Below are 27,175 nucleotides of genomic sequence, written 5' to 3' on the forward strand. Positions count from 1 at the left end.
TATAACAATACAGCTAAAAATGGACATTGTTTATGGCTATATGGTTACCAGGGTTACCATGGTTGTTATGGATATGATGTGAGCTATAGTGAAAATAGCAGATCTACAAGCTCACAACACGTCACTGCACGTTGTGATCTGCTATTTTCATTAGTATGTATATTCTTGATAGTTTGTAATCTGTACTTTTGAATACTTAAGTATTTTGAAGTAATAAATACATAATGTGAAATACCATACTCTGTGGTATTTAGGTTCATACTGAACCGTACTATGAAATGTCATACTGTACAAAATTCCCTATACCCACATTTATTGTCCTAATTAATTTAGTGCAGGAGTGCTTCAGGCGCCCTGTAGTTTTCTGAGGCCCCAATTTGCACTTTAGTTGAGGCTCCTGTTTGGGCACTCCCAGTAAAAGAGGACCCCAGTTGTTTACAGTTGTGCTTCCCATATGCAGCTACACACAAACATATGCACTTAAGAATGCGTTCTTGACGAAGTGAGTTTGTTTTTGTCTATATAGTGCAATATTGGTTCATGTGGTAACATGTTCATTGTATCAGAATTGATCTGTGTGTGGTTTTAAAAGTTCGTTTTTGTAACAGTATACATGTGCTAGCTAAAGTTCAGTGGCTAAGCTAACAGGGCCTATTCTGTGTGTGTGTGTGAGCAGGCTAAGTAGGTCTAAGCTAATGGCTTCATGGTTCATGGCTCACTGCAGTGATGTGCTATGTGCTGTATCCTAGTTTGCATAGGATATTAGTTCACTGTTTCCATTTCTGTATATTTATGTCATGATTTCAGATACCATTCATCACTGTGTATGTTTGTATCTGCCAACTACCATTCTACATAAAAACCCATAAACTGCCATCAAGTGTCATCTTTGAATACATGCTCTATGACCGGAGCCCTGTGGTGGGAATAGCTTCAACCCCTATGAACATACAGTCCTCTCTTAAAAAACTACCATTTTTCACACATACCGTTACATCTCTACTCAGTACTTTATGATGTAATGACATATTGTTTGTTGTTCTCTCCATCAGGTGTGTGTCCTCTCACACTGGACACAAACACAGCATTCAGAGCCCTCTCTCTGTCTGAGAACAACAGAAAGGTGACATGGACCAGAGAGCGTCAGTCATATCCTGACCATCCAGACAGATTTAAGGGCTTCTCACAGGTTCTGTGTAGAGAGGGTCTGACTGGAGGCTGTTACTGGGAGGTAGAGTGGAGTGGATGGGTTCATATAGCAGTGACTTACAGAGGCATCAACAGGGGAGGACTGGGTGATGACTGTAGGTTAGGATACAATGACAAGTCCTGGATTCTGCTTTGTGATGGTGATACCAACAGATACTCTGTGGTTCACAACAAGAAGAGAACCTTCCTCCCTGTCCGTCCCTCTGGCTCCTACAGAAAGGACAGAGTCTACAGAGTAGCAGTGTATGTGGATTGTCCTGCTGGCGTCCTGTCTTTCTACAGACTGTCCTCTGACTCACACACACACCTGTACAGCTTCCAGACCACTTTCACTGAACCTCTCTGTGCTGGATTCAGGGTGTGGGGAGACGGCTCCTCAGTGTCTTTGTGTCAGATAGAGTAAGTTACACACACACACACACACACACACACACACACACACACACACACACACACACACACACACACACACACACACACACACACACACACACACACACACACACACGTGAGCACACACACACACACACACACACACACACACACACACACACACACACACACACACACACACACACACACACACGTGAGCACACACACACACACACACACACACACACACACACACACACACACTCTGACTCTTCCTCAGTGTCTTTGTGTCAGACAGAGTAAACACACACACACACACACACACACACACACACACACACACACACACACACACACACACTCTGACTCTTCCTCAGTGTCTTTGTGTCAGACAGAGTAAACACACACACACACACACACACACACACACACACACACACACACACACACACACACACACACACACACTCTGACTCTTCCTCAGTGTCTTTGTGTCAGACAGAGTAAACACACACACACACACACACACACACACACACACACACACACACACACACACACACACACACACACACACACACACACACACACACTCTGACTCTTCCTCAGTGTCTTTGTGTCAGACAGAGTAAACACACACACACACTCACACACACACACACACACACACACACACACACACACACACACACACACACACACACTCTCTCTCTCTCTCTCTCTCTCTCTCTCTCTCTCTCTCTCTCTCTCTCTCTCTCTCTCTCTCTCTCTCTCTCTCTCTCTCTCTCTCTCTCTCTCTCTCACACACACGTGAGCGTCTTTACTTCTTTACACATTTTTCTTCTTTTTTAAAGTCCTAAAGCCTGAGTTATACTCACTGCACACCTGCAAATAGACAAGCTCACAACGCATCACATGTTACAGATGCATTATAGATCTGTTATTTTCAGTTTGGTTTATAGCGTGATCTTTGCGGTGTTGCAGATGCATTATAGATCTATTATTTTCAATGTTCAATAATGTTGTAGATCTGTTATTTTTGGTGTTGTTTCTAACATGATCTGTAACATGTAGATGTTTTATAGATCTGGTATTTTATGTGTTTATAACATGATCTGTAGCATGTTTTATAGATCTGGTATTTTATGTGTTATAACATGATCTGTAACATGTAGATGTGTTATAGATCTGGTATTTTATGTGTTTAAACATGATCTGTAGCATGTTTTATAGATCTGGTATTTTCTGTGTTTATAACATGATCTGTAACATGTAGATGTTTTATAGATCTGGTATTTTTGGTCTTTATATAATGCATGTTGTACATGCATTATAGATCTGATATTACTCAACAATTATTATAGGTTAGTGTTTCTCAACCTGTAGGTCGGGGCCCACTGGTGGGCCGTGAGGATATTACAAGTGGGACCCAAAATAATTGACAAAACACAAAGATTTGAATAACAATATCATATTTAACATGAATGGTTCTCAACCTTTTTACACCAAGTACCACCATTATGACTGAGAGAGAGAGAGACAGACAGAGACACAGACAGACAGACAGAGACACAGACAGACAGACAGAGACAGACAGACAGACAGAGACACAGAGACACAGACAGACAGACAGACAGAGACACAGACAGACAGACAGACAGGCGGAGACACCGAGAGACAGAGAGAGACAGACAGACAGACAGGCGGAGACACAGAGAGACAGACAGAGAGACAGACAGGCGGAGACACCGAGAGACAGACAGAGAGACAGACAGACAGAGACACAGAGAGATAGAGAGAGAGACAGGCAGAGACACAGACAGACAGAGAGACAGGCAGAGACACAGAGAGACAGGCAGAGACAGGCAGAGACACAGAGAGACAGAGAGACAGGCAGAGACACAGAGAGATAGAGAGAGAGACAGACAGAGACACAGAGAGACAGGCAGAGACACAGAGAGACAGACAGAGACACAGAGAGACAGAGAGAGACACAGAGAGACAGGCAGAGACACAGAGAGACAGGAAGAGACACAGAGAGACAGGAAGAGACACAGAGAGACAGACAGAGACACAGAGAGACAGGCAGAGACACAGAGAGACAGGCAGAGACACAGAGAGACAGGCAGAGACACAGAGAGACAGGCAGAGACACAGAGAGACAGGCAGAGACACAGAGAGACAGAGAGAGACACAGAGAGACAGGCAGAGACACAGAGAGACAGACAGAGACACAGAGAGACAGGCAGAGACACAGAGAGACAGGCAGAGACACAGAGAGACAGGCAGAGACACAGAGAGACAGGCAGAGACACAGAGAGACAAACAGAGACACAGAGAGACAGGCAGAGACACAGAGACACAGAGAGACAGAGAGAGACACAGAGAGACAGACAGAGACACAGAGAGACAGGCAGAGACACAGAGAGACAGACAGAGACACAGAGAGACAGGCAGAGACACAGAGAGACAGACAGAGACACAGAGAGACAGGCAGAGACACAGAGAGACAGGCAGAGACACAGAGAGACAGGCAGAGACACAGAGAGACAGGCAGAGACACAGAGAGACAGACAGAGACACAGAGAGACAGACAGAGACACAGAGAGACAGACAGAGACACAGAGAGACAGGCAGAGACACAGAGAGACAGACAGAGACACAGAGAGACAGACAGAGACACAGAGAGACAGACAGAGACACAGAGAGACAGGCAGAGACACAGAGAGACAGGCAGAGACACAGAGAGACAGGCAGAGACACAGAGAGACAGGCAGAGACACAGAGAGACAGAGAGATAGAGAGAGAGACAGGCAGAGACACAGAGACACAGAGAGATAGAGAGAGAGACAGGCAGAGACACAGAGAGACAGGCAGAGACACAGAGACACAGGCAGAGACACAGAGAGCTAGACAGAGACACAGAGAGACAGACAGAGACACAGAGAGACAGGCAGAGACACAGAGAGACAGACAGAGACACAGAGAGACAGGCAGAGACACAGAGAGACAGACAGAGACACAGAGAGACAGACAGAGACACAGAGAGACAGACAGAGACACAGAGAGACAGGCAGAGACACAGAGAGACAGACAGAGACACAGAGAGACAGACAGAGACACAGAGAGACAGACAGAGACACAGAGAGACAGACAGAGACACAGAGAGACAGGCAGAGACACAGAGAGACAGGCAGAGACACAGAGAGACAGGCAGAGACACAGAGAGACAGGCAGAGACACAGAGAGACAGGCAGAGACACAGAGAGACAGACAGAGACACAGAGAGACAGGCAGAGACACAGAGACACAGAGAGATAGAGAGAGAGACAGGCAGAGACACAGAGACACAGAGAGATAGAGAGAGAGACAGGCAGAGACACAGAGAGACAGGCAGAGACACAGAGACACAGGCAGAGACACAGAGAGCTAGACAGAGACACAGAGAGACAGGCAGAGACACAGAGAGACAGGCAGAGACACAGAGACACAGAGAGCTAGACAGAGACACAGAGAGACAGGCAGAGACACAGAGAGACAGGCAGAGACACAGAGACACAGAGAGCTAGACAGAGACACAGAGAGACAGGCAGAGACACAGAGAGACAGGCAGAGACACAGAGAGACAGGCAGAGACACAGAGAGACAGGCAGAGACACAGAGAGACAGGCAGAGACACAGAGAGACAGGCAGAGACACAGAGAGACAGACAGGCAGAGACACAGAGAGACAGAGAGAGAGACAGGCAGAGACACAGAGAGACAGAGACACAGAGAGACAGACAGAGAGACAGAGGGACCGCTGGTCCGCCCAAAAAATGGGAGCGAGCGTGTTTTGGGGCGAGTCTTTCGGTTAACATCGCGGCGGCATCACCGACACAAAGCCAACAGAAACACGTAACACGGCACTGACAACGTTTTAATATACAGGAAAGCAAAACTTGTTTTTAAATCCCATTTCCATGATATCATGGTAAAGTTATAAATAATTCATAACAGTATTTCGATAGTAGCCTATCATATGTTTTTATATTATTTTATATCTCTGTCCCCACTTTTTTCTTCTTTGGGGAGGTTGCTCTGTGTACCAGAGGGGCCTCGCGTTCCACAGGCTGAGATCCACTGATATATAACATTAATATTTAAAATGAAAGGTCAAGAGACTTTGTCTTTAAAACTTTGAAAAATTAGTTTTCACTGTTTATACTAAATAAATGAAACTGTTTAGTGTTTATAAAACTAACTATGTGTACAACTAATGAAATAGCTACAACTAGTTTAGTTCAATGAAATACAATTAAAAACAAGACTTTAAGAAAAAAAAAAAGTTTACAAAACTAACTAAAACATAGTAAAATATTTGAAGAAAAATAGCCGATCTACAAGCTCACAGTGCATCGCGATGCAACAATTTGTGAATGTATCTATATATGTAGCATATCTAAGTAAAAAACATATTTAGTGATTACAATTAGGTAAAGACACAACATTATGCCACATTTTGATATTTTCCCAAATCCCTGATTTATTTTTTTGTTCCGTCTTTCAGAGAAGTCCTTCCATCCAGTGTTTCTCCCATCGTGCTCACAGACCACACAACCAATGAATACAGGTATATAAGTCTCACAGAACAACCAATGAATACAGGTATATAAGTCTCACAGAACAACCAATGAATACAGGTATGTAAGTCTCACAGAACAACCAATGAATACAGGTATGTAAGTCTCACAGAACAACCAATGAATACAGGTATGTAAGTCTCACAGAACACACAACCAATGAATAGAGACTTCCATTGAACTCACTGTGCAGTGACATGACACAGAGACACTTGCAATATTTTGCTAAATCAGTGTATTTAAGAACTATGAAGGATCAGTAGGCTATGGACCATAACATCACAGCAGCTACACTGAAGATAACAGCGAGCCAAGCCGTCATCTTATGATATAGCCCAGTGGTTCTCAATCTTTTTCATGTCAAGGACCCCTAAATTCATGTGTATTTGGCCGTGGACCCCCATCTGAATAGATTATGCGCCAAGGAACCCATACAAGATTTATGGTGTTAAAAATGGTCCCAGGACCCCACTTTGAGAACCCCTGATATAGCCTACTGTGTGCTAAATACTCATATCGCAGCTCAAAAGATACACAGACAGTTTAATCTATTCATTGTGTTATAGTAGCCTACCTATTAATCTATTCCTCCGTCAGTGAATACAGACAGACAGACAGACAGACAGACAGAGAAATTATGCGGAGAAACACTTAGATTATTGGTTTGGTAAACATAAAATATATAGCCTAAATAAACAAACAAGGAATGACGGGTGAAAATATGTCATCACCAGTCAGTCAATTTGATCCACCGCAGCTGCACCTGATTGTCCATCCTACATAAACAACCTGTGTGTGTGCGTGCGTGCGTGCGTGCGTGCGTGCGTGCACACAGCAGTGTCTTTCTCTCGGCCCCCCGCTGTGCCGTTCCATACAGTAATGATCCAGATAAATATCAAACATGTTTGAAAACGGTCCTGTGAGCAACTGGGGAAATCAGTTCAGATTGGATCTATGAACCCTCACACTAGTTGACCTCACAAAAAGTTGACTTAAAGCCAAAATACCACAGAAAACAAAGATCTCAAATAAAATAATAGAAACCTTTTCATAAGGTAAATATTTGTTTAAGGACGGGGTGCCGTGATCCCCCCCCCCCCCCTAAAACATGATCATATCAGCCTCCTCCTACAAGACCACCCACCTGTCCTAGTCCCTCCTCCTACAAGACCACCCACCTGTCCTAGTCCCTCCTCCTACAAGACCACCCACCTGTCCTAGTCCCTCCTCCTACAAGACCACCCACCTGTCCTAGCCCCTCCTCCTACAAGACCACCCACCTGTCCTAGTCCCTCCTCCTACAAGACCACCCACCTGTCCTAGTCCCTCCTCCTACAAGACCACCCACCTGTCCTAGTCCCTCCTCCTACAAGACCACCCACCTGTCCTAGTCCCTCCTCCTACAAGACCACCCACCTGTCCTAGTCCCTCCTCCTACAAGACCACCCACCTGTCCTAGTCCCTCCTCCTACAAGACCACCCACCTGTCCTAGTCCCTCCTCCTACAAGACCACCCACCTGTCCTAGCCCCTCCTCCTACAAGACCACCCACCTGTCCTAGTCCCTCCTCCTACAAGACCACCCACCTGTCCTAGTCCCTCCTCCTACAAGACCACCCACCTGTCCTAGTCCCTCCTCCTACAAGACCACCCACCTGTCCTAGTCCCTCCTCCTACAAGACCACCCACCTGTCCTAGTCCCTCCTCCTACAAGACCACCCACCTGTCCTAGTCCCTCCTCCTACAAGACCACCCACCTGTCCTAGTCCCTCCTCCAACCCATGGCCCTTCCCAGTTGTTTACTAAATGCTCTAGAGCAGTGGCTGTCAAACCTGGGATCTGGGGACCCCCAGGGGTCCTTGAGGGGGTTCCAGAGGGTCCACAGCAAAATGTGTTTAGCATAAAAGTCAGTGTAACCAGTTGAAACCTATACATTGGCTATTTGAAAATAGCAGATGCGACACGTTGTGAGCTTGTAGATCTGCTATTTTCAAATAGCCTATGCATATACGTAGGTTTTAACTGGTTACACTGATTTAGCTATTTTTTGTTTTCAAAACATCTTAGGGAAAAAAAGATTTTTTTAAAATTACTTATGACTACATTTTAATTTGGGGGTACTTGACATTAAAAGGTTTGAGAACAACTGGTCTAGAACAGCTCTGACAGCTGGGTAGCCACAGTCTTTACAGATTGTTTGATATGGAACTCAACACCTATCAGCAAAGCTTGGAAAGAGATAATGCATAATATTTTAGAGGGAAATAGTATTGCCTTCAATGACTTGACTATATCATCCACTACATCATGATATTATTTACATCATCACTGCACACATTATACTATTGTTACAGTGTGACTGTGTAGGGCACATCTTCAACCTTACATTCCCATTTATCTATATTTATTTGAACATCCCCTTAACTTAGAATGTAAACTATGGACATTTAGTTTATTGGACACTGTTGATCGTAATACTGACTAGCTGTCAGTTGATCTTTCACTCTAATCTAGCATTTCACAGACGTTATGTATTATATTAATGCTGTTTCAAATGATACAGCAACTGAGGAGTTGCATACAGAAGCGATAATGTTAGATTACAGTATGTATGATAGGCTTTTGTACGTTCATTGGAGCCATCTCCACCATTCTATTTTCTTGAAAATACACTTATTTTCACCTAGGAATACTTCATGTTCACAGGTAATAAGTGTTGAGTTTATTATTAAAAAACTCATATGTCCCCAACGCAACAACTAGCTCTGGCGACCCAAGCGGTGATTGAAACGAATAGCAAAATGCTCGCCCCAAAACACAGTCGCCCTGGGGCAAATCCGGCGGTATTCACCTGGTATTCCTAAACTTAACCTCAGTAAACTATGCCTAACCTTAAATGTATTTCTAACCTTATCCTCAGTAAAACAAATACAAGAATACAAGAACGCTGGTCCGCTGTAAAAGAATTACCAATGAAACCGTATGATGTGTCGGCAAGGTCCTATTCTCATCTTTAGAACATTGGATGAAAAATGTCGCGGTATCCTACAGATGTCTGTAGTTCTGACGGTCTGGAATAATTAATAGATGTGTTGAAACAACGTTTTGAACTAGTGCCAGCCTGCGTTGCATTTAACATGCAGAGACGCTCCTTGTCGGTAACACGCAGGCGTTGGCATGGAGCCTCAATAAGGAACTCGCCTCCATGTTAATTCAGTGCATGGTGACAAAAACAACCTGGTTTAAATGGTTGTTACAACCCATCGATGCATTTTTCCATTCCTTTCAAAGTTGGTTCAAAAGAGCACCACTCTTACCAAAATCACACCGCTCACATTCTGCATATACATTCAACTTAATATTTAGAAGAGACCTGCTGGTTCCCAGCAAACATGCACATCTGTCTCTCATGCACAATCACAGCAAGAGATGGCAGAGCACTGCCTCCTTCTCAGATTTGTGCTCATAAAGAAGTGATTTTGGTCGCACATGAGCCCACGATTCTATCAAGTGCCACTAAACATTTTAATTGGTTGCCCCAGTGTTATTAATTAATTTTATTCTGAACCGAACCACTAATACATTTTAACACTGTCACACCGAAAGTGGCGACGTATTGCATTTAATTTAGTTGACTTTATTTGAAAAGCAACAACAATACATTAACAAGTTATCAGATAGCTTGACAGCAGTTCCAGGATAAAACACAAAAAAACGTATTTCCATTGTGGTCCTGAAATACGCAACCAACACAGACTGGTAACATAAGTCTATAGGTCACCAATTGTTATGTGACAGCCATGATCTGTGACAGAGACTAGCTAATTCATTTATCATTGAATGTAACAAGTGGATCAGTCAGGTGAGGTAAGAAGAATAAGTGCTCCTCTTCCCATGTGTTGTTGTGAATGTGTTTAGTGCAACAACTTAATACTGTATGTCTGTGTGGAAACTCTGTATTTTAGTTCCACATCCAAAATGAATATTTTTTGGACAGGCGTGTGTACTGAACCACACAGCCTGTACCGAAACGGTTCATCACGGTTACATGTATTGTTACAAACCTAATAACAATGTATGATTTGTGTCACAGGTTCCAGCTCCCCGGGGCGGGGCTGTTCCAGTGCAATGTGACAGGGTTGGTGTTTGGAACGACAGGGGAAGGAGAAGTCCTCCTCAGGACTGTTCAGTGGGATGATGACTCCTCAACAGGAGGCACTCCTGCAGGTCCTCTGTTTGACATCCAGTGTCCTCAGAAGTCTGTCCGTCAGCTACACCTGCCACACTGTGCCATCACAACTGGTGAAGCGCTGCTCTTAGCATTGTCCATTATATATATATATATATATATATATATATATATATATATATATATATATATATATATATATATATATATATAGGCAGGAGTTTGGGGAGGAGTGAAAAGTAGTTATTACTCAAACATGTGTCTTTGATGTTTTTTTATTTACTACACAAATACAAACATACATTAACACACCTAGTAGACAATCGTTCTACTAAGTGGCCAGTTAAACCATATATATACGACCTCGCCAGTGGACACACATTCCACTAACAAAGTCTAACCAGGTCAGGTTATAGGAGAGATATAGGTTATAGGAGAGATAAACACAGAAATAACAACGACAATATTACCAACATGAATCTTCACACAAACAATACACATATCAGCACATATAATTGTTGTGTAATCAAGTTTTCTGTGTCCCGCCACAGAGGACGGCAAAGGCCAAAGGATGCGCATTAGTGATCACATCAACAAGCCAGTGAGAAAGTCTCTGTTTAGAAAGCCTCTGGCCCAGAACCTCCTCACCATAACAAACAAAAAGATGATCAGTCTGTCTGATCACGTCCGCGTGACATAAGCGTCCAAAGCCCTCACTGGGCATAAGGCAGCACTTGCATCACCCTCACCTGAGGGAGTGATGTAGGCCGACAAATACAAAGGCCGGTTCACATGTCCGGAAGACACAGCACCTTCGGCAAAAAAAGAGTGGTTAGGACAGAGGGTGACTCTCAGTCCACAAACACTCCTCACTCACAGAGTGCATGGAGCTCACTGACCCTCTTAGCGGAGGTAATGGCACCTTCCACGGAAATAGGATTTCTTGCATCGTTTGCACATAATGCACATAATGCACACAATGCACATAATGCACATAATGCACATAATGCACATAATGCACGTAGGAGCACTTTATCTAGTAATAGACTCAATTCATACTGAAACATGTCTCTTGTTTTGTTTGCCAGATCTTTGCATGCTGCACCCTGGTGTGATGTGTGACGGCTGTGAGGGAAGCATTGTGGGGATCAGGTATAAGTGTACAGAGTGTCCTGACTATGACCTGTGCTCTGGCTGTCAGTCCACTGGACTTCATGAGGAACACAGTCTGAGGTCCATCCTGCACCCATCCCAGGTCAGAATATAATCATTGCTGTTGGCAGAAACCTCATATCTCCATATGTCAAGTTGTTAGCCCCCCCCCCCCTGTACATTAATGTCCTACTTCATCATAGTGTCACACAAAGGTAGCAAAAATAGCCAACCTACAAGCTCACAACGCACAGCGTTGCAACACGCTGCTTGTAGATCTGCTATTTTTGCTTTTTTGTTTGTGTGTGAAAGTGGTTAAGTGTGTCTGTGGATTTTATAAATATTCAACCAGTGACAAGTTTTACACCTGACAGTGACAATAACAACAATTAACAACTTAATGTTGAAAATAAATATGCAGTCACTGCCATTTCATCCTGTAATGTGGATGATGATGTATCTGTACTTGGAACTTCCCTAGTTGTTGACATTTATATTTGACTGTCTAGTTTATTCACTTAGCCTATGTTTAGATGTACGTATGTATGTTGTTTGTTGTCCACAGATGCTAAGTAACCTATGCTAGATGGCTTGTTGTTCAGACAGATGCTAGGTTTGATGTTTACCTGCTATAGTTACTTTGTAGCACTTATTAATTGTCCTTACACTCCATTTACTTGACCTCTTGCCTTGTTGTTTGCTGAAGTTTACTCCGGTTTGGCACTTTGTAAATTGCTCAGAGTAATAAGTTACATTTAATAAAATAATATATGTAGATTTGTACTCAGGTGTCCTTACAGTACACATCACTGTGTTCTGCATGATACGCTCAATTGGTTATCTCCTCATGATAGGAGACATTTTCATTGGTTGCTTTTTGTTTTTAAATGTATTTACTTTAATTATCCTTCTTATTTGAAAGAGCTTTTACTTCTGTACAGTTATATCCATTAAGACATACTCAACAACCTGTTTTTGAGGTACCTGTCGGTATACAAAAAGACATTGGGAGACGTTCATTTAAGTTTAAAGCACATTCTGACTGGAACAATGTATTTACTTTACTTAGATCAATTATTTCATTTCCTGTTTTCAAAATGTCTTTGCTTGATTCGCTCAAATCTAATTGTTCTTGCTTTTGATTCATGTTTTTCATAATTGATTGTATTGTATTTATTTTTTGACAGCTACTTTTCATTTTTTTATGACGTGTAACAGATATGTAGACTGGTCTGGGATGGTGTGAGAGCCTCATGTGTATGTTTTGTTGTTGTTATTGTTGAATGTTATTTGAGATTGTTTTGTATCAATGTTTGTGTGTTGTGCCTGAGGACCCCCTGAGGACCCCCTGGAAGACGAGATGATGCATCTCAAGGGATTTATCCTCCAATAAAAAATTCAAATGAAAAATCTCTCTTGAAAAAGAGATAATACAGTAAATGAGTGGAAATAACCTGGTAAAAATAAAGACAACATACATTAATAAAGGTGTGTCTGGGTGACATAGATTATCATACAGTTCATGGGTGGGAAGCAGGAAGGAGATTGTGTTCTTGTTGCTAGAATAGAGAGTCCTACTAGTCGGGTCACTTGTTCGGCAGGCAGGGGAATTAGGTGAGATAGAATGAAACTCACATGTTAAGCAGATGTAGATCGTGTTCACTCCAGCATCCTCAATCTTCATACGCAGATCTACAATTATAATGATACCCCTTCTCTCTCTTTTATTGTCTTTAAGAAAGCAGACACGTATGCAAGATCCCAGACGGGAGCTGAAGGTATGTATCTTGCCAGAAGACACTAACTATCATTAGGGCCCGAGCACTGCACCAGTGTGAAGCCCTATTGAAGTTGCAAAGATTATTGTCATTTTATCGATAATGAATCGCGTTTTTGAGGGCCTAAACGTACTCAAAAAGTTGCACAACTTTGCACACACATCAAGAGTGGCGAAAATTACATATTTTAATGGTCTAAAAAAGGGGTGTGGCCTAATGGCTCCATAGCACCCCCTACAATTTCCCACTAGGCCAAGCAAGAAATGTTTCAAATTGGCCTCGAGGTGGCGCTATAACAGGACGATTCACGCTTTGGCCTATAACTCTTGAACCGTAGGTCATACAATCAACAATATTTACCCTTGGATTTCTTCCATCATTACAGAACTCCCCAAATTTCCTCCTGACAAGTTTTCTGCCATGTTGCGTTTTCGTTGCATAACACAGTTTTTGTTTCTACTCCTACCAATTTTGTCCAAACCTCACCCACATCGGTACACATTATCCCTGAAGTCATGTGATCCAGATGTATCTGAAAGCCAATCGTAGTCAAACAAAATGAAATTTGAAAACCTGACAAAGTTCTCAGGAGGGGCACGTTTGTAGCCTGATAATCAGACTGAAGCTGGGTGGAGCTTCACTCTGACATTGGCTCCAGTGTAGGCCATTACAAGGGGGAGGGGATTAGAATTTCCCCAAACCAATCCAAGGGATCCCCACCCCCACCTCACATTCTCATTGGACAATACATGTTGTACCGAATAAATCCTAGGTTCACATCATGCACATCATGCACATCATGCACATAATGTACATAATGCACATAATGCCACAAGCACCGCTGGACCCATCAGTGAGAAGCTTTGAACACACACTCCCAGTAGACAAAGGAAGAACCTCCATTCCATGATTCCATGATGTCAATTTTAAATACCTGGCCTGGCAGAGACCTGTGCTCCGAGGAACACTTTATCTAGTAATAGACTCAATTCATACTGAAACATGTCTCTTGTTTTGTTTGCCAGATCTTTGCATGCTGCACCCTGGAGTGTATTGTGACGGCTGTGAGGGAAGTGTTGTGGGGATCAGGTATAAGTGTACAGTGTGTCCTGACTATGACCTGTGCTTTGCCTGTCGGTCCACTGGGCTTCATTTGGAACACCGTCTGAGACGCATCCAGCGCCCATTCCAGGTCAGAATATAATCATTTCTGTTGGCAGAAACCTCATATCTCCATATGTCAAGTTTTTTATGTTTTACACCCGACAGTGACAATAACAATAACCTAATGTTGAAAATAACAATGCAGTCACTGCCATTTCATCCTGTAATGTGGATGATGATGTACTTGGAACTTACCTAGTTGCTGATGATATTTATATTTGACTGTCTAGTTTATTCACTTGGATTAGATTTAGATGTTTAGATGTATGTATGTTGTTTCTTGTCCACAGATGCTAAGTAACCTATGCTAGATGGTTTATTGGTCAGAGTGATGCTAGGTTTGATGTTTACCTGCTACTTTGTAGCACTTATTAATTTTCCTTACACTCCATTTACTTGACCTCTTGCCTTGTTGTTTGCTGAAGTTTACTCCGGTTTGGCACTTTTAGAATTATATGAGATAGAATGAAACATGATAAGCAGATGTAGGTCGTGTTCACTTCATATTATCCTCAATCTTCATACGCAGATCTACAATTATAATGATGCCCCTTCTCTCTTTGTTTTGTCTTTAAGAAAGCAAGATTCCAGACGGGAGGTGAAGGTATGTATCTTGCCAGAAGACACTAACTATCATTATTACACGGCTTGGTTGAATGCTTTATTCTGATTGGTCTGTTATTGTCTCCGCTAGGCCGAAAGGCATGGTGAGAGAGTATGTTTTGCCCCCTGTCCGTCCGTCCGTGTGCGTGTCCGTCCGTCCATCCGTGTGTGTGTCATTCTGTCTGTGGACAGCTAATCTCCGGCACTTTTGAACGGTTTGTTGTACAGAGTTGTGAGTCGCGTAACTTGATTTGGCTGAGAGTCATTGTCCTTCATTGGTGTTACTAAGCTCCACCCCCTCTTATGACCTATATTGGCCAGAAACACTTTTGACCTGCTTGACACTTTTGACACTTTTGACCTGCTTGTTGTAGCCACTTGTAAGTGGCATCATTGGGCTTGGTTTAGAGTCCTTGTTCTTCATTGGTGTTATTTAGCTACGCACCCTCTTATGATTTGGTTGATAGTTCATATTTTTTGCTTTAACTTTTGAACTGTTTGTCTTACAGTTTGTGAGTCAAGTCACTTGATTCGATTGAAAGTCCATGTCCCCCCTGTAGGCACTCGTGTGGTGCAGTGGTAAAGTCACTGCCCACCACCAAGGACGTTGTGGGTTCGAATCCACCGTGGTGCAACTGGCTTTGTCGGGCGTTTACGCGAACGCAATTGGCCCGTGTTCTGGGAAGGGAAGCCGGGCGGGGGGGTGATATATGTCACTGTATGTACTCCTACGGGCTGGGGGCGGAGTCTGTCAGTGGGGAGTGTTGGGCGGGAGGAGTAGGACAAAGGCTCCCGGTGGAGGCTCCGCACTGGCTGGTGAGTAAGAAGGAGCTGTCCCTGGTGCTAGCCTATAGGGCAGTGAAAGGAACTTTTCTCTGTTCTGGCCTCACAGTGGTGGACAGCAGAGACACTGATGTCAGGACAGCAGAGACACTGATGTCAGGACAGCAGAGACACTGATGTCAGGACAGCAGAGACACTGATGTCAGGACAGCAGAGACACTGATGTCAGGACAGCAGAGTCACTGATGTCAGGACAGCAGAGACACTGATGTCAGGACAGCAGAGTCACTGATGTCAGGACAGCAGAGTCACTGATGTCAGGACAGCAGAGTCACTGATGTCAGGACAGCAGAGTCACTGATGTCATGACAGCAGAGACACTGATGTCAGGACAGCAGAGACACTGATGTCAGGACAGCAGAGTCACTGATGTCAGGACAGCAGAGTCACTGATGTCAGGACAGCAGAGTCACTGATGTCAGGACAGCAGAGACACTGATGTCAGGACAGCAGAGACACTGATGTCAGGACAGCAGAGTCACTGATGTCAGGACAGCAGAGTCACTGATGTCAGGACAGCAGAGACACTGATGTCAGGACAGCAGAGACACTGATGTCAGGACAGCAGAGACACTGATGTCAGGACAGCAGAGTCACTGATGTCAGGACAGCAGAGTCACTGATGTCAGGACAGCAGAGTCACTGATGTCAGGACAGCAGAGACACTGATGTCAGGACAGCAGAGACACTGATGTCAGGACAGCAGAGTCACTGATGTCAGGACAGCAGAGACACTGATGTCAGGACAGCAGAGACACTGATGTCAGGACAGCAGAGTCACTGATGTCAGGACTGCAGAGTCACTGATGTCAGGACAGCAGAGACACTGATGTCAGGACAGCAGAGTCACTGATGTCAGGACAGCAGAGTCACTGATGTCAGGACATCAGAGACACTGATGTCAGGACAGCAGAGACACTGATGTCAGGACAGCAGAGACACTGATGTCAGGACAGCAGAGACACTGATGTCAGGACAGCAGAGTCACTGATGTCAGGACAGCAGAGTCACTGATGTCAGGACAGCAGAGTCACTGATGTCAGGACAGCAGAGTCACTGATGTCAGGACAGCAGAGTCACTGATGTCAGGACATCAGAGACACTGATGTCAGGACAGCAGAGACACTGATGTCAGGACAGCAGAGACACTGATGTCAGGACAGCAGAGTCACTGATGTCAGGACAGCAGAGTCACTGATGTCAGGACAGCAGAGTCACTGATGTCAGGACAGCAGAGACACTGATGTCAGGACAGCAGAGACACTGATGTCAGGACAGCAGAGTCACTGATGTCAGGACAGCAGAGTCACTGCCCATCTTTCACTGCAGGCTGAAAACCCACCTCTTCAGGAAACACTACCCTTCCTCTTCACCTTGCCTACTTGTTGTTAACTAGTTGTACGAACTCTTGTTTTATTGTTGTATTGTTTTATTGGATCTTGTTTAGTCGATTTAATTGGCATAACGACTAAATTGGGGAGAAAAAGGGGTAAAAGATTATTGGCTACTCTAAATGAAGAAAAGAAGCGTCACTTAGCCCCTCTTCTGATTGGTCGAGATTTCATAGTTTCTATCATTTGCCATAACCTTTGAACAGTTTGTCGTAGCCACTTGTGAGTCGCCTCACTGGACTCGGTTTAAAGTCCTTGTCCTTCTTTGGTGTTGCGTAGCTCCGCCTCCTATTCTGATATTTCATATTTTCTTAGTTTTTCTGCAATGTTTTAACAATTTGTTCTACAGAGTCATGAGTCGTCTCTCTGGATTCTGTTGAAAATCCTTGTCCTTCATTAGAGTTACTTAGCTCTGCTCCCTGTTATAATTGGTCAATATTTGCCCCTAATGTGGACAGAGGTGTGAGGGCCCGGTCATCGCTGCTTGCAGCTTTAATTAATATCATTATTATATTTTATGAAAGCATTTGACAACAGAGTCATGGATATATGCATGTTGTTAAATACAGGAATCACATGTATGTTTTTGTTTACCATAACATGGAATCTATAATTGTTTCAAAAACCTTTCATAGGTGATGGCCTTTGTGTGGCCCACATCACAGATGAGGGGAGGAACCTCTTAGAACCACTGAAAGTGACCCAGACTCACGTGGTTGTAAATGTGACCCACCTGTCTCTTTACGGGCTCCTGTGGAGGTTTCTTAGCTACATAATACCAACGTATGGTCAAGTTATGCTGCTCCGTCGACCACCAGGACGTCGAACACGGAAACTGAGTGTAATTCTGCTGCCGGTCAACATGCCTATCGAAGAGGTAAAATATGTTCTGTTACGTTAGCATATGTTAACTGTTGAGTAAAGTAACTAACATCTCAGAGAGTTTAAATCTTTTTAGACTTATTGCACTAAAACATTACATGGATTATGATTTTGAAAATACAACCAGAGGCAAGTCTGTAGCAGGCATGCAAACAGCCCCGAGGTGAAAAAGGTGACAACATGTTGTTTTCTTTCGGGTCAGGTGTCACACAATTGCCCTATTTGGGTTCAAAAAGGTGACTGTAGCTGAAAAGTGACACTTTTGCATGTCTGTGTAGGTGTGTGAACAACAAATGTTAGACCAACGTTTATAGTATAGTATATATGTCTGAAAAGTCCAGTTATGATAAGTTGTGTTGGTGTCATTGTAGGTGATGGCAAAGCATACCAAGGATGAACACATTGAGACCACTTCCAACTGTTTCCTCATCCCATATCAAGACTACAGGCTGCAATGTACTTATAAAGTACAACCTGAGGTATAGTACCTCATATAGTACAAACTGAGTTTATGTCGAGGGAATCAGACCCTGGGCCAGTAATCACCCAGACTCCCCACCGGAACCCCTTCGAGGTGTGCTATCGCCTCTCCGGTTACCGGAATTTTAACCTTACTCCTACTTATCGCTTTATCTAGAATGGATAAACTCCGTCTCTTGAGTTCAACCTAGAGGATCTATTCTCGGTAGATTACAAGTGGCTTCCGACAATGACTAGATTGCTCAGAACTCAGGCACAAATCTAGAATTAGATTTAAAAACACTCAGTGATCGGAGACCATTACTATTGCTTTGGCGTCTTTCACCAGCAGCTACGGGACACAACTGCTGCTGTATCTGCGTGTGCTTCAACATCAACTGTAACGGACCTAATTTCACTCTTGGCTCTGTGTTATCACGAAGCGGCTAGTGCCAAGTGATCTCTCGTGAGCGGCGCTCTGTATCCTGCTTGTATAGGAAATAAATGAGAGCCACTCGTTGAGAAATGGACTTAGCACCAACCACCTTACTCAGTAATAAACAACAGATAGATATCTCCACTGGGGAAATATCGTGAGAATGAAACCTAAGGCCGTGGACAGGGCCTGTCCCAACCTGCGTCAGTTAGAGAGGAACTCTCAAACAAAGGTTGGCTCCTATCTTAATGTAGTAATTAGTGTTACCAATCTTACCACAGAAATACAGGAAAAGGACAAAAAACCCGGATATCTTTCTCGGCTAATGAGGCAGTGGGGAGGCAGTCGTTACACAAAAATTAAGTTCAATAAAAAGGATTTATTAAGAAGAGAGTTACACAAATAGAAAGTAAAGTATTGAAGAGAGAAAAGGCCACGAGGTGGCTGTTAGCTGTATATGAAAACAGATGTCTTATGCAAAAGTCCAGGAGGAGTCTCGCCCCACCTAGGGCGGCAGGGTAATATAAAGAACAGTCCGTCGCGTCATATTACAAGACATGTTGCACCTCCCACCCACCAAAGTCAACTCCCATCCCTCAGAGCACGTACACATGTTCCCACAGTGTCGCATCACAGCTGCAGCCGGTGCGTGACCTTGAGCGTCTAGTATCTTATCAGCTTTTACCTAGACAGTGCATGAGAAACATTTCTAGCAGAAAACACATTTATAGCTGAGTCATATTGTGCTAGCATTTCTCTGAAGGGCTAATAACTGGGCCCTTGTCTCCTTTGAGCGGGATGGTGTCGACCCTGTGGGTCTCTGTAGTATCCTAGATCAGGACTCGGTGCGTATGGGTGGGGGTGCGGCATCGCACCCCACTGGACTGGCTTTTTCCCCTGTAGAAGGAAGTTGGCCCAGCAGCACGGGGCTTCTTCTTCTCCCTTGTCTTCTTGTTGTGAGATGAGGAGGAAGTGGAAGGTTTAGGGGCCACTTTGCGATCGAGGCGCTCGCTCTCAACAGTTTATTATAGAGTTTATGTGTAAAAACAGTGTGAGTCACGCAAACTAATCATGTCTTTTCATTTCCACTACTACTACTACTACTACTAAAGTAATACTATAAGTTCAACAATTTTCCATTTAATTGTCATTTCTATTTTCAGGCTGGGGTTTATCTTCTGAACTATGGACCAAATTTCCCTCCAACATTTGAGGTGGACATGGGTTTCAAGGAAGATGACGTTTCATTGAAATTACTGGGACCCTATAATGACGAAGTCTGGAATGGAAATTTTGAACTGGAAGGTAAAGGCATAATTGTGCTATTGAATTATTAATACACTTTATCTTCTGCATGATAAGTATCTTAGCATTTGGATTGATGAGAAACTTAGTATAGACATTCATAAGGAAGTTGTGGTTAAAATTAGATTTTTTACATGAATCAAACATTGTTTCACATGTTCTATTTGTTGAGGTAACCGGACTCCATTCTAGACCATGGAGATAAAATCGATAGACAGCCACGATTCTTCATTAGAGATAGTTATAATACTCATCACTGTCTTCTGTATGGAAAGGTTTTTTTAATCTACAATGTCTGATTGATAGCTACCAATTATTTATCTGTGGTGATGGCATGTTCCAGAGACTGCTCTTGTGCCTCACATACAGGCATTCCAGGTGCCCAGAGTGATTGGAGAGTGCATTTTTTTAATCATTTCCCCAAATGCAATAACTGCACTGACACATGCAGCTTATAGCTATGTTGTCCAACACTCATACTGTAATGTAACGTCAGGGAAATGAAACAGCTCACACAGCGCCCAGGTGATGCCAATCATACTAATGATTATAATGACATTATCGTCATCTAAAATAAACGTTAAAGTCAGTGATACTGATGTGATGACATGCATGCATAGTGGCAACCGCAGACAAATCAAATGTGACTAATCAGTGGGACTCCATAGACTATAATAACACCTCAATGTTATACAGTATTTCATATAATTTCAAATACAGTTAGCATAGTTTTGTATATAACAGTCTGAGGGAAAGACAGCAACTTGCTACGTTAGCATGTGAGCATCGTCGACACGTTACCTGTTCATTCCTTTATCAGTACAGTTATTTAACATGACAATGCAACGTTTTCATGTCATGGGTCATGGTTTTTATAGTCAATATGTTAGCTTTTTGTTTAAATTGATGTGGGGTTTGTAGGTTGTGTAAAACAGCTCAGTGTGTTTACTGCTGCAGCAGGGGTCACACCAAATATATCAAATGTTTTTATTTATGATATATGAGCATGTGATTTATCAATCATCCGCCATGATGTTGACGGGTCAACTCAGTGCATTGAAACCATAGAGAAAAAGGCAAACCGGTGCTTCTTTCTTGTATATTTTGTGCTTATATGTCAGACGAATACATTTGTGGACTTAAAGAATGTCCTTAAAGACCGCCTGCCGATGTCCACACTAGTAATCCTCAACCATGGCCATCAGTTGAATTTCTGTTTACCTGATAGAGAGTCCTGGTAGTACTTACATTTACTTAATAGAGGCCTGTATGGGGCCTTTCTCTTCAGTTCATAACATGGAATGTCCTATCAGCGTCCTCGCTCATTGTTCTGTGAGTGACAGCGAAGGTTGGCCAATCAGGTGGCGAGTTCAGGTGAAACCGAATGGAACCGAGTCCAGCCTGAGTGCACCCGACCAAAAACGAGCGGCAGCCATCTTTTCTGTCCGCTATTTTCTTTTAAGATACTTTTAAGATATCGTTTGGATAGAATTTAGTTGTTTAACTTCATATATGTGGTCAATTAATCATGACAGGATGAATGCTCAAAACAATGTGAGACACTTAGTGAGATGTCGTTCCACACTTGTCTTTCAAACCATAAACTAGCCCTTTAAATGTCTGTCTGACTGACTGTTTATATGATGTATATTAATTGTAACTGAAAATAAAGCATTATATTCCTCCAGAATACCATCCAGACACCAGACCAAGTCAGCCAGCCGTGTCGACAGTGAAGATACCCCAACAGGAAGCAGAGCCGCTGCTTTCTGTGTCGACAGTGAAGACACCCCTACAGGAAGCGAAGCAGCTGCTTTCTGTTCGTATCGAGTTCGTCAAACGAGTGTCGGAGGCCGTGATCAAAGGTCTGCTGGACATACTGTTGCAAGAGGAGGTTCTCAACGATGAAGAGATGGACGTGGTCAGAGCAGAGAAATGCAGAGAAGATAAAGCACGACAACTAATCGACATGGTGAGAAAGAAAGGGAACAAAGCATCTCTGAAGATGATCACTGGACTTCATCAACTAGATCCCACCCTTCACTGTGAACTGGGTTTGGACAAACCTTGATTTATCATTTATAGGAACATCCTAATGTTGTCTGATGACTAGAAATCAGAGGAATGGAAAATAATCGATTCTAAGACGCATAGCGATGCGGCCGTGCACAGTTCTGAATCCATGCAGTGATGTAACATAATCGATTATAGTCTGTTAATGTTTATTGGTGATTTGTTTTATTACTTTTGGAAGGCAACGTCACATTCAACTGTTTGTGATACTTTGTTAGCTACATGCTAACGCTAACGATGTTCTGCTCCCTCAGAGGGAGAGGGACTGAGGCTTCAGAGACATGAAGTCATGAAGTCATAAAAAGTCGGCCAGTGTTTTCAAAGCTGTGATTTACAATGCCTTTCTGAACGCTCACAACAGTACGTTGCAATGCGTTGTTGTGAGAAGGTCTGCTGTGGAAAGGCAACAGGCTCACTTCACATCTCATGGCCCTCAAAGGCAGCGGGTTCATTTGGTTACATTTGTACTCTCAGACGCAGAGTTAAATTAACATTGAGGTTTTTACTGTGTTGGCCTACTCTGAAGTGCCCTTGTCTTACTCAAGCTGTGAATGAAAACGCTATCTTAGTTACTATAAGCAGCAACGTTGTAAAGATGTAATTCACTGCAGATAGATTTATGTTTTGTTTTTGTACAATTATCTTTTTCTTTTTATCCCACGATTTTGTAACCCATTTTTCACCCTGTGCCAATTGCCTAATCTTGTAATCCTGGGCGCTACTCTCCCTCTGCCAGCCTGGGGAGAGCCCCGAACTGAGCTCATGCCTCCTTCAATGCATGAGGATTCTTATCACCTGACAGGGGAGAGTTTCCCCAGTAGGACGTAGCGCGTTGAAGGAACACGTTATTCCAACTAGTTCCTTTCCCCTCCATCAGGCGCCCCGGCTGACCAGGGGGAGGCTGTATAGAGACCAGGATTACTGCATGTTTTTGTGAGGGTACCTACCCTAGGGGACACGGGGAGAACTACACACAGAAAGGCCCTTTCACCCAATTCTCTATTCTTAAAGTCAAAAGTACATTTTGTAGTTGCCAGGAGTTGCCCCAGTTGATACTAGCCGTGTTATCATACACAAACATATGTTTATAATTGTGAAGTGGAAAGGGCACCATTTGAAAAGAAAATTAACAAACAAATATGAGCTCTATTGAGATGTTTTTATGTATATTAAGAGCAAATCATTTTTGGTGGACTTTGTGCCTTGTGACTTTCATAATGCATTGTTTTATATTGATTTTATTATGGCCTCAATGTTGTAAACTATTTTTACGTGTCTTGTATTGAGACGTGTGTGACTTTGCCATTTTAATAAAAATGTAATTGAACTTCTACCTTTTTCCAAAATGTTTGAACTTTTTTAACATTTCTATGTATTAATTAAAAAAACACTTCTTATGATGTATTCCTGTAGGATGAAGAAGACCAAAAAAAAAAAAAACAGTTCAACCAAAAGGCAAAGTCAGCCGAAAGGTCCGGTGTACAAAAGTATTGCCATCAAAATGTACTTAAAGTACCAAAAGTAAAAGTACTCATTATGCAGAATGTCCCATTTCAACTTTTGAAAATAGCAGATCTACAAGCTCACAATGTACGCTTGTGAGCTTGTAGATCTGCTATTTTCAATAGATTTTTATATTTTTCAAAAGATTTTTATAACTGCGACGCATTGTGAGCTTGTAGATCTGCTGTTTTCAAATGGCCGAAATGTATACAGAGCTGAAGTGGTTAATGTACGTTTTGTAATAATAATTAGAATCTACAAAGTAACTAAAGTTTTCAAAATAAATGTAGTGGAGTAAAAGTATAATATTTGCCTCATAACTACATGACATCACCGTGTAAATCGGCCTCTGAGCCGCAGATCCTCAACAATGACAACAAATTTGTTTATGTTTATGTTTCCTCTATGACATAGAGGAAACATAAACAACTTGTTTTTTACATAGAATCTATGTCTATGTTTATGTTTCCTCTATGACATAGAGGAAACATAAACAACCTGTTTGTTACATAGACTCTATGTTTATGTTTATGTTTATGTTTCCTCTATGTTATAGAGTACAGAAGTCCTGACGTCACTGGTTCATCCCCAGTTTCGTAAAGTAATTTCTCTATGGAGAATAACATTGGGTCGTCTTAGAATCGTCTCATATAAGAATTGTGCTCCAAAAATAAACAAACTGTCTCTGCGATATTGTCAGGGAGGAGGTTTTGTATCGTATATGTATATATATATATATATATATATATATATATATATATATATATATATATATATATATATATATATATATATAGTCAGGGAGGAGGTTCTGTATGGTTTATGATAGTCAGTCACTCATATTTCATACAGTCTGTTTCTGGTGATGTATGTAACTGTATGATGAAATGTAACTAATTCAGCTGAAGTAACATTATCGTTTTCTCACCGTCAGTTGATGGTTCATATCCATAAGAGTCAAACCGCCGGGTCATTAGTTTATTTTTAGAACACAGTTCTTATTTGACGTGATATTAAACACGTCTATGGGGATTCAGAACGGGGGGGGGGGGGACAGCGACCCAGGTAGGATGTGTGAATTACGTCAGACTTGGGTGCTCTATGGAGGAAACATAAACAACCTGTTTTTTACATAGACATAGAGTACATAGATACAGACAGACAGACAGACAGACAGACAGACAGACAGACAGAGGAGACTCTGCAGGTCATCAGATTACATAGCGTGCGCGTGTGTGCGAATCCACTGTGGTTTGTCAAGCTGCCAAACTGTCGACACATTCTGTTACACACCTGCACTCTATACTTCATCACACACACACACACACACACACACACACACACTTAGGTCTTAGGTAGACTGGCCTAGGGCCAAGTCCATCTCATCTGATTGCCTAAAGTGTGTGTGTGTGTAATTTAATCTCTTTAATGTAGCAGGCAGTGCCCAGAATGCTTAAACAAACACATTTTAACACAATGGATCCATAGATCACACCATAGCCACGGGAAGACCTTTTAGGTCAAGGGTGCGGTATGCGCCCGCGTTTTTGGTCGGGTTTTGGGTTTTTTTTGTCACCTAAATTCGGTTTATTTGGTTCACCTAAATTCGGTACCTGGGGGGAGGGGGGGCGGCCGCACCCCCCGCAGCCCTACTTCCCGCGGTACTGGATCACACGCACGCGTACATGTGCACGCACGCGTACGCACACGCACACGCACACACACACACACACACACACACAATAACAGTTGCAGTCTTCTGCTAGGTTCATTAGTTGACCTGGTATCCTTTAGTTTCAATGTACAGATTAATTATGTTTAGATAATATCTAGTTTTAGACAGATGGTTCATTGGGCCTCATGCAGCAACGGTTCTTAAGAGGACATTTCTTCTTAAACCCACTTAAGAAGTTTTTAATAAGATTTTGTTATACTCCAATGTGTTCTTAGCTGTGATCTGTTCTTAGGTCAGAACAGAATCTACACACACTGATAGTTAGGGAATTTTAGCAATATGTGTGGACCATCTGTGAAAAAATTTACTACCAATAGCTTTCTTCACCAATGTGTTCTTATAGGTGTCTAGAATCACCTCTCAATTAATGTAAACCCAAATCCTCGTGGAAAATCCTGGAGAGCCAATCAAAGTTAAGGAGCCCAGAGGGCTTGGGTGAAAAATATGTAAGTCTAAAATGAACTTGTGAGGTGTCTAACTAGGGGGTTTCAGGGGTGCTGAATCCATTCCAACCATTATTTTTTTGTAAAAATGTCTCCCTGGCCATCTAATATTGGTATATTGGTTATTGTTAGTGTATAATCAGTGTATAATCAATGGTAGGGGATTGGGGTGTTGTTGAATTGATTCTATTCTGAAAAATAAAATAAGAAACTATTGCTAAACACTTGATAAGAGTGTACACCTACTGTGCACATGCTCAGTGGGATACACTGTCTGCATGTGGGGAAGGAGCGGGAGTGTTGCATCCTGGCAAATATGTCTGGACGATTTTAAGGTACGGTAGTTTATCTACTTTTTGGCATTTATTTTCCTCTGCTGGCAAAACTTTTGATTACTGTGAATTTAGATGTCAATTTTCTCTAGCCTATTGCTTACATTGAACAACCATTAGTTAAACAATCATGACACTTGTCTTTTAGTAGACAACATGGAAGAGGATTCTGTAGCTTGTGGCTTAAGGTGCTTCATCTGTGGTGGTCCTGAGACTGAGATTCAAAAGCTCTCAAAAGTCACCCAAAAAGGCTATGCACAGATGTTGTCTTATTCTGAGAGTGTGGATGATGCAGCATTAATCAGAAGACTTCATGAGGACTGGAAAAACAGAGATGACCCCAAACTAAGATACCATTTGGAATGCAAAACCGAGCTATACAGTCGTGCAAGAAGTATATCCACTGGATATCGTACGTTTTTTTTCATTTTGATGAAAGTTGCCACTTGCAGATTTCAATCCTATTCTATGTTGTGAGTGACATCATAATTTAATAAAAACTTTAAACATAATCTATTCTTTAGAGCAAGATGAGCAAGACCAACGGCCAGACAGGAAGAAAAGACGCAGGGCATTGTCTGGGTCAAGTAGTTCAAGTGCTAGCTGGCACACTTGATCTACCATAATACTTGCATCCTTTGCAATGAAGGTATCAATGTTGGCACATTGAAAAGAAACCCTGGTAA

At 42.6% G+C, this 27,175-nt stretch overlaps 1 protein-coding gene across 2 annotated transcripts in view; it reads left to right on the forward strand.

Moving 5' to 3' along the window:
* Positions 1-23,803, forward strand: part of LOC308081099 (uncharacterized protein) — a 90,941-nt gene extending 67,138 nt beyond the window's left edge. For both annotated transcript variants that reach the window (XM_080457495.1, XM_080457496.1), the window contains exons 13-23: positions 1,053-1,608; positions 6,130-6,192; positions 10,295-10,503; positions 11,479-11,645; positions 13,281-13,320; positions 14,346-14,512; positions 15,061-15,088; positions 17,957-18,198; positions 18,575-18,682; positions 20,262-20,403; positions 22,092-23,803. In XM_080457495.1, the coding sequence (XP_080313621.1) occupies positions 1,053-1,608; positions 6,130-6,192; positions 10,295-10,503; positions 11,479-11,645; positions 13,281-13,320; positions 14,346-14,512; positions 15,061-15,088; positions 17,957-18,198; positions 18,575-18,682; positions 20,262-20,403; positions 22,092-22,474 (2,105 nt within the window). In that variant the 3' untranslated portion in view covers positions 22,475-23,803. The remainder of the gene's footprint in view (positions 1-1,052; positions 1,609-6,129; positions 6,193-10,294; positions 10,504-11,478; positions 11,646-13,280; positions 13,321-14,345; positions 14,513-15,060; positions 15,089-17,956; positions 18,199-18,574; positions 18,683-20,261; positions 20,404-22,091) is intronic.
* Positions 23,804-27,175: the final 3,372 nt, after the last annotated feature.

This window comes from Gymnoscopelus braueri, assembly GCF_963280865.1.
Source record: "Gymnoscopelus braueri genome assembly, contig: SCAFFOLD_55, whole genome shotgun sequence".
NCBI classification, from domain to species: domain Eukaryota; kingdom Metazoa; phylum Chordata; class Actinopteri; order Myctophiformes; family Myctophidae; genus Gymnoscopelus; species Gymnoscopelus braueri.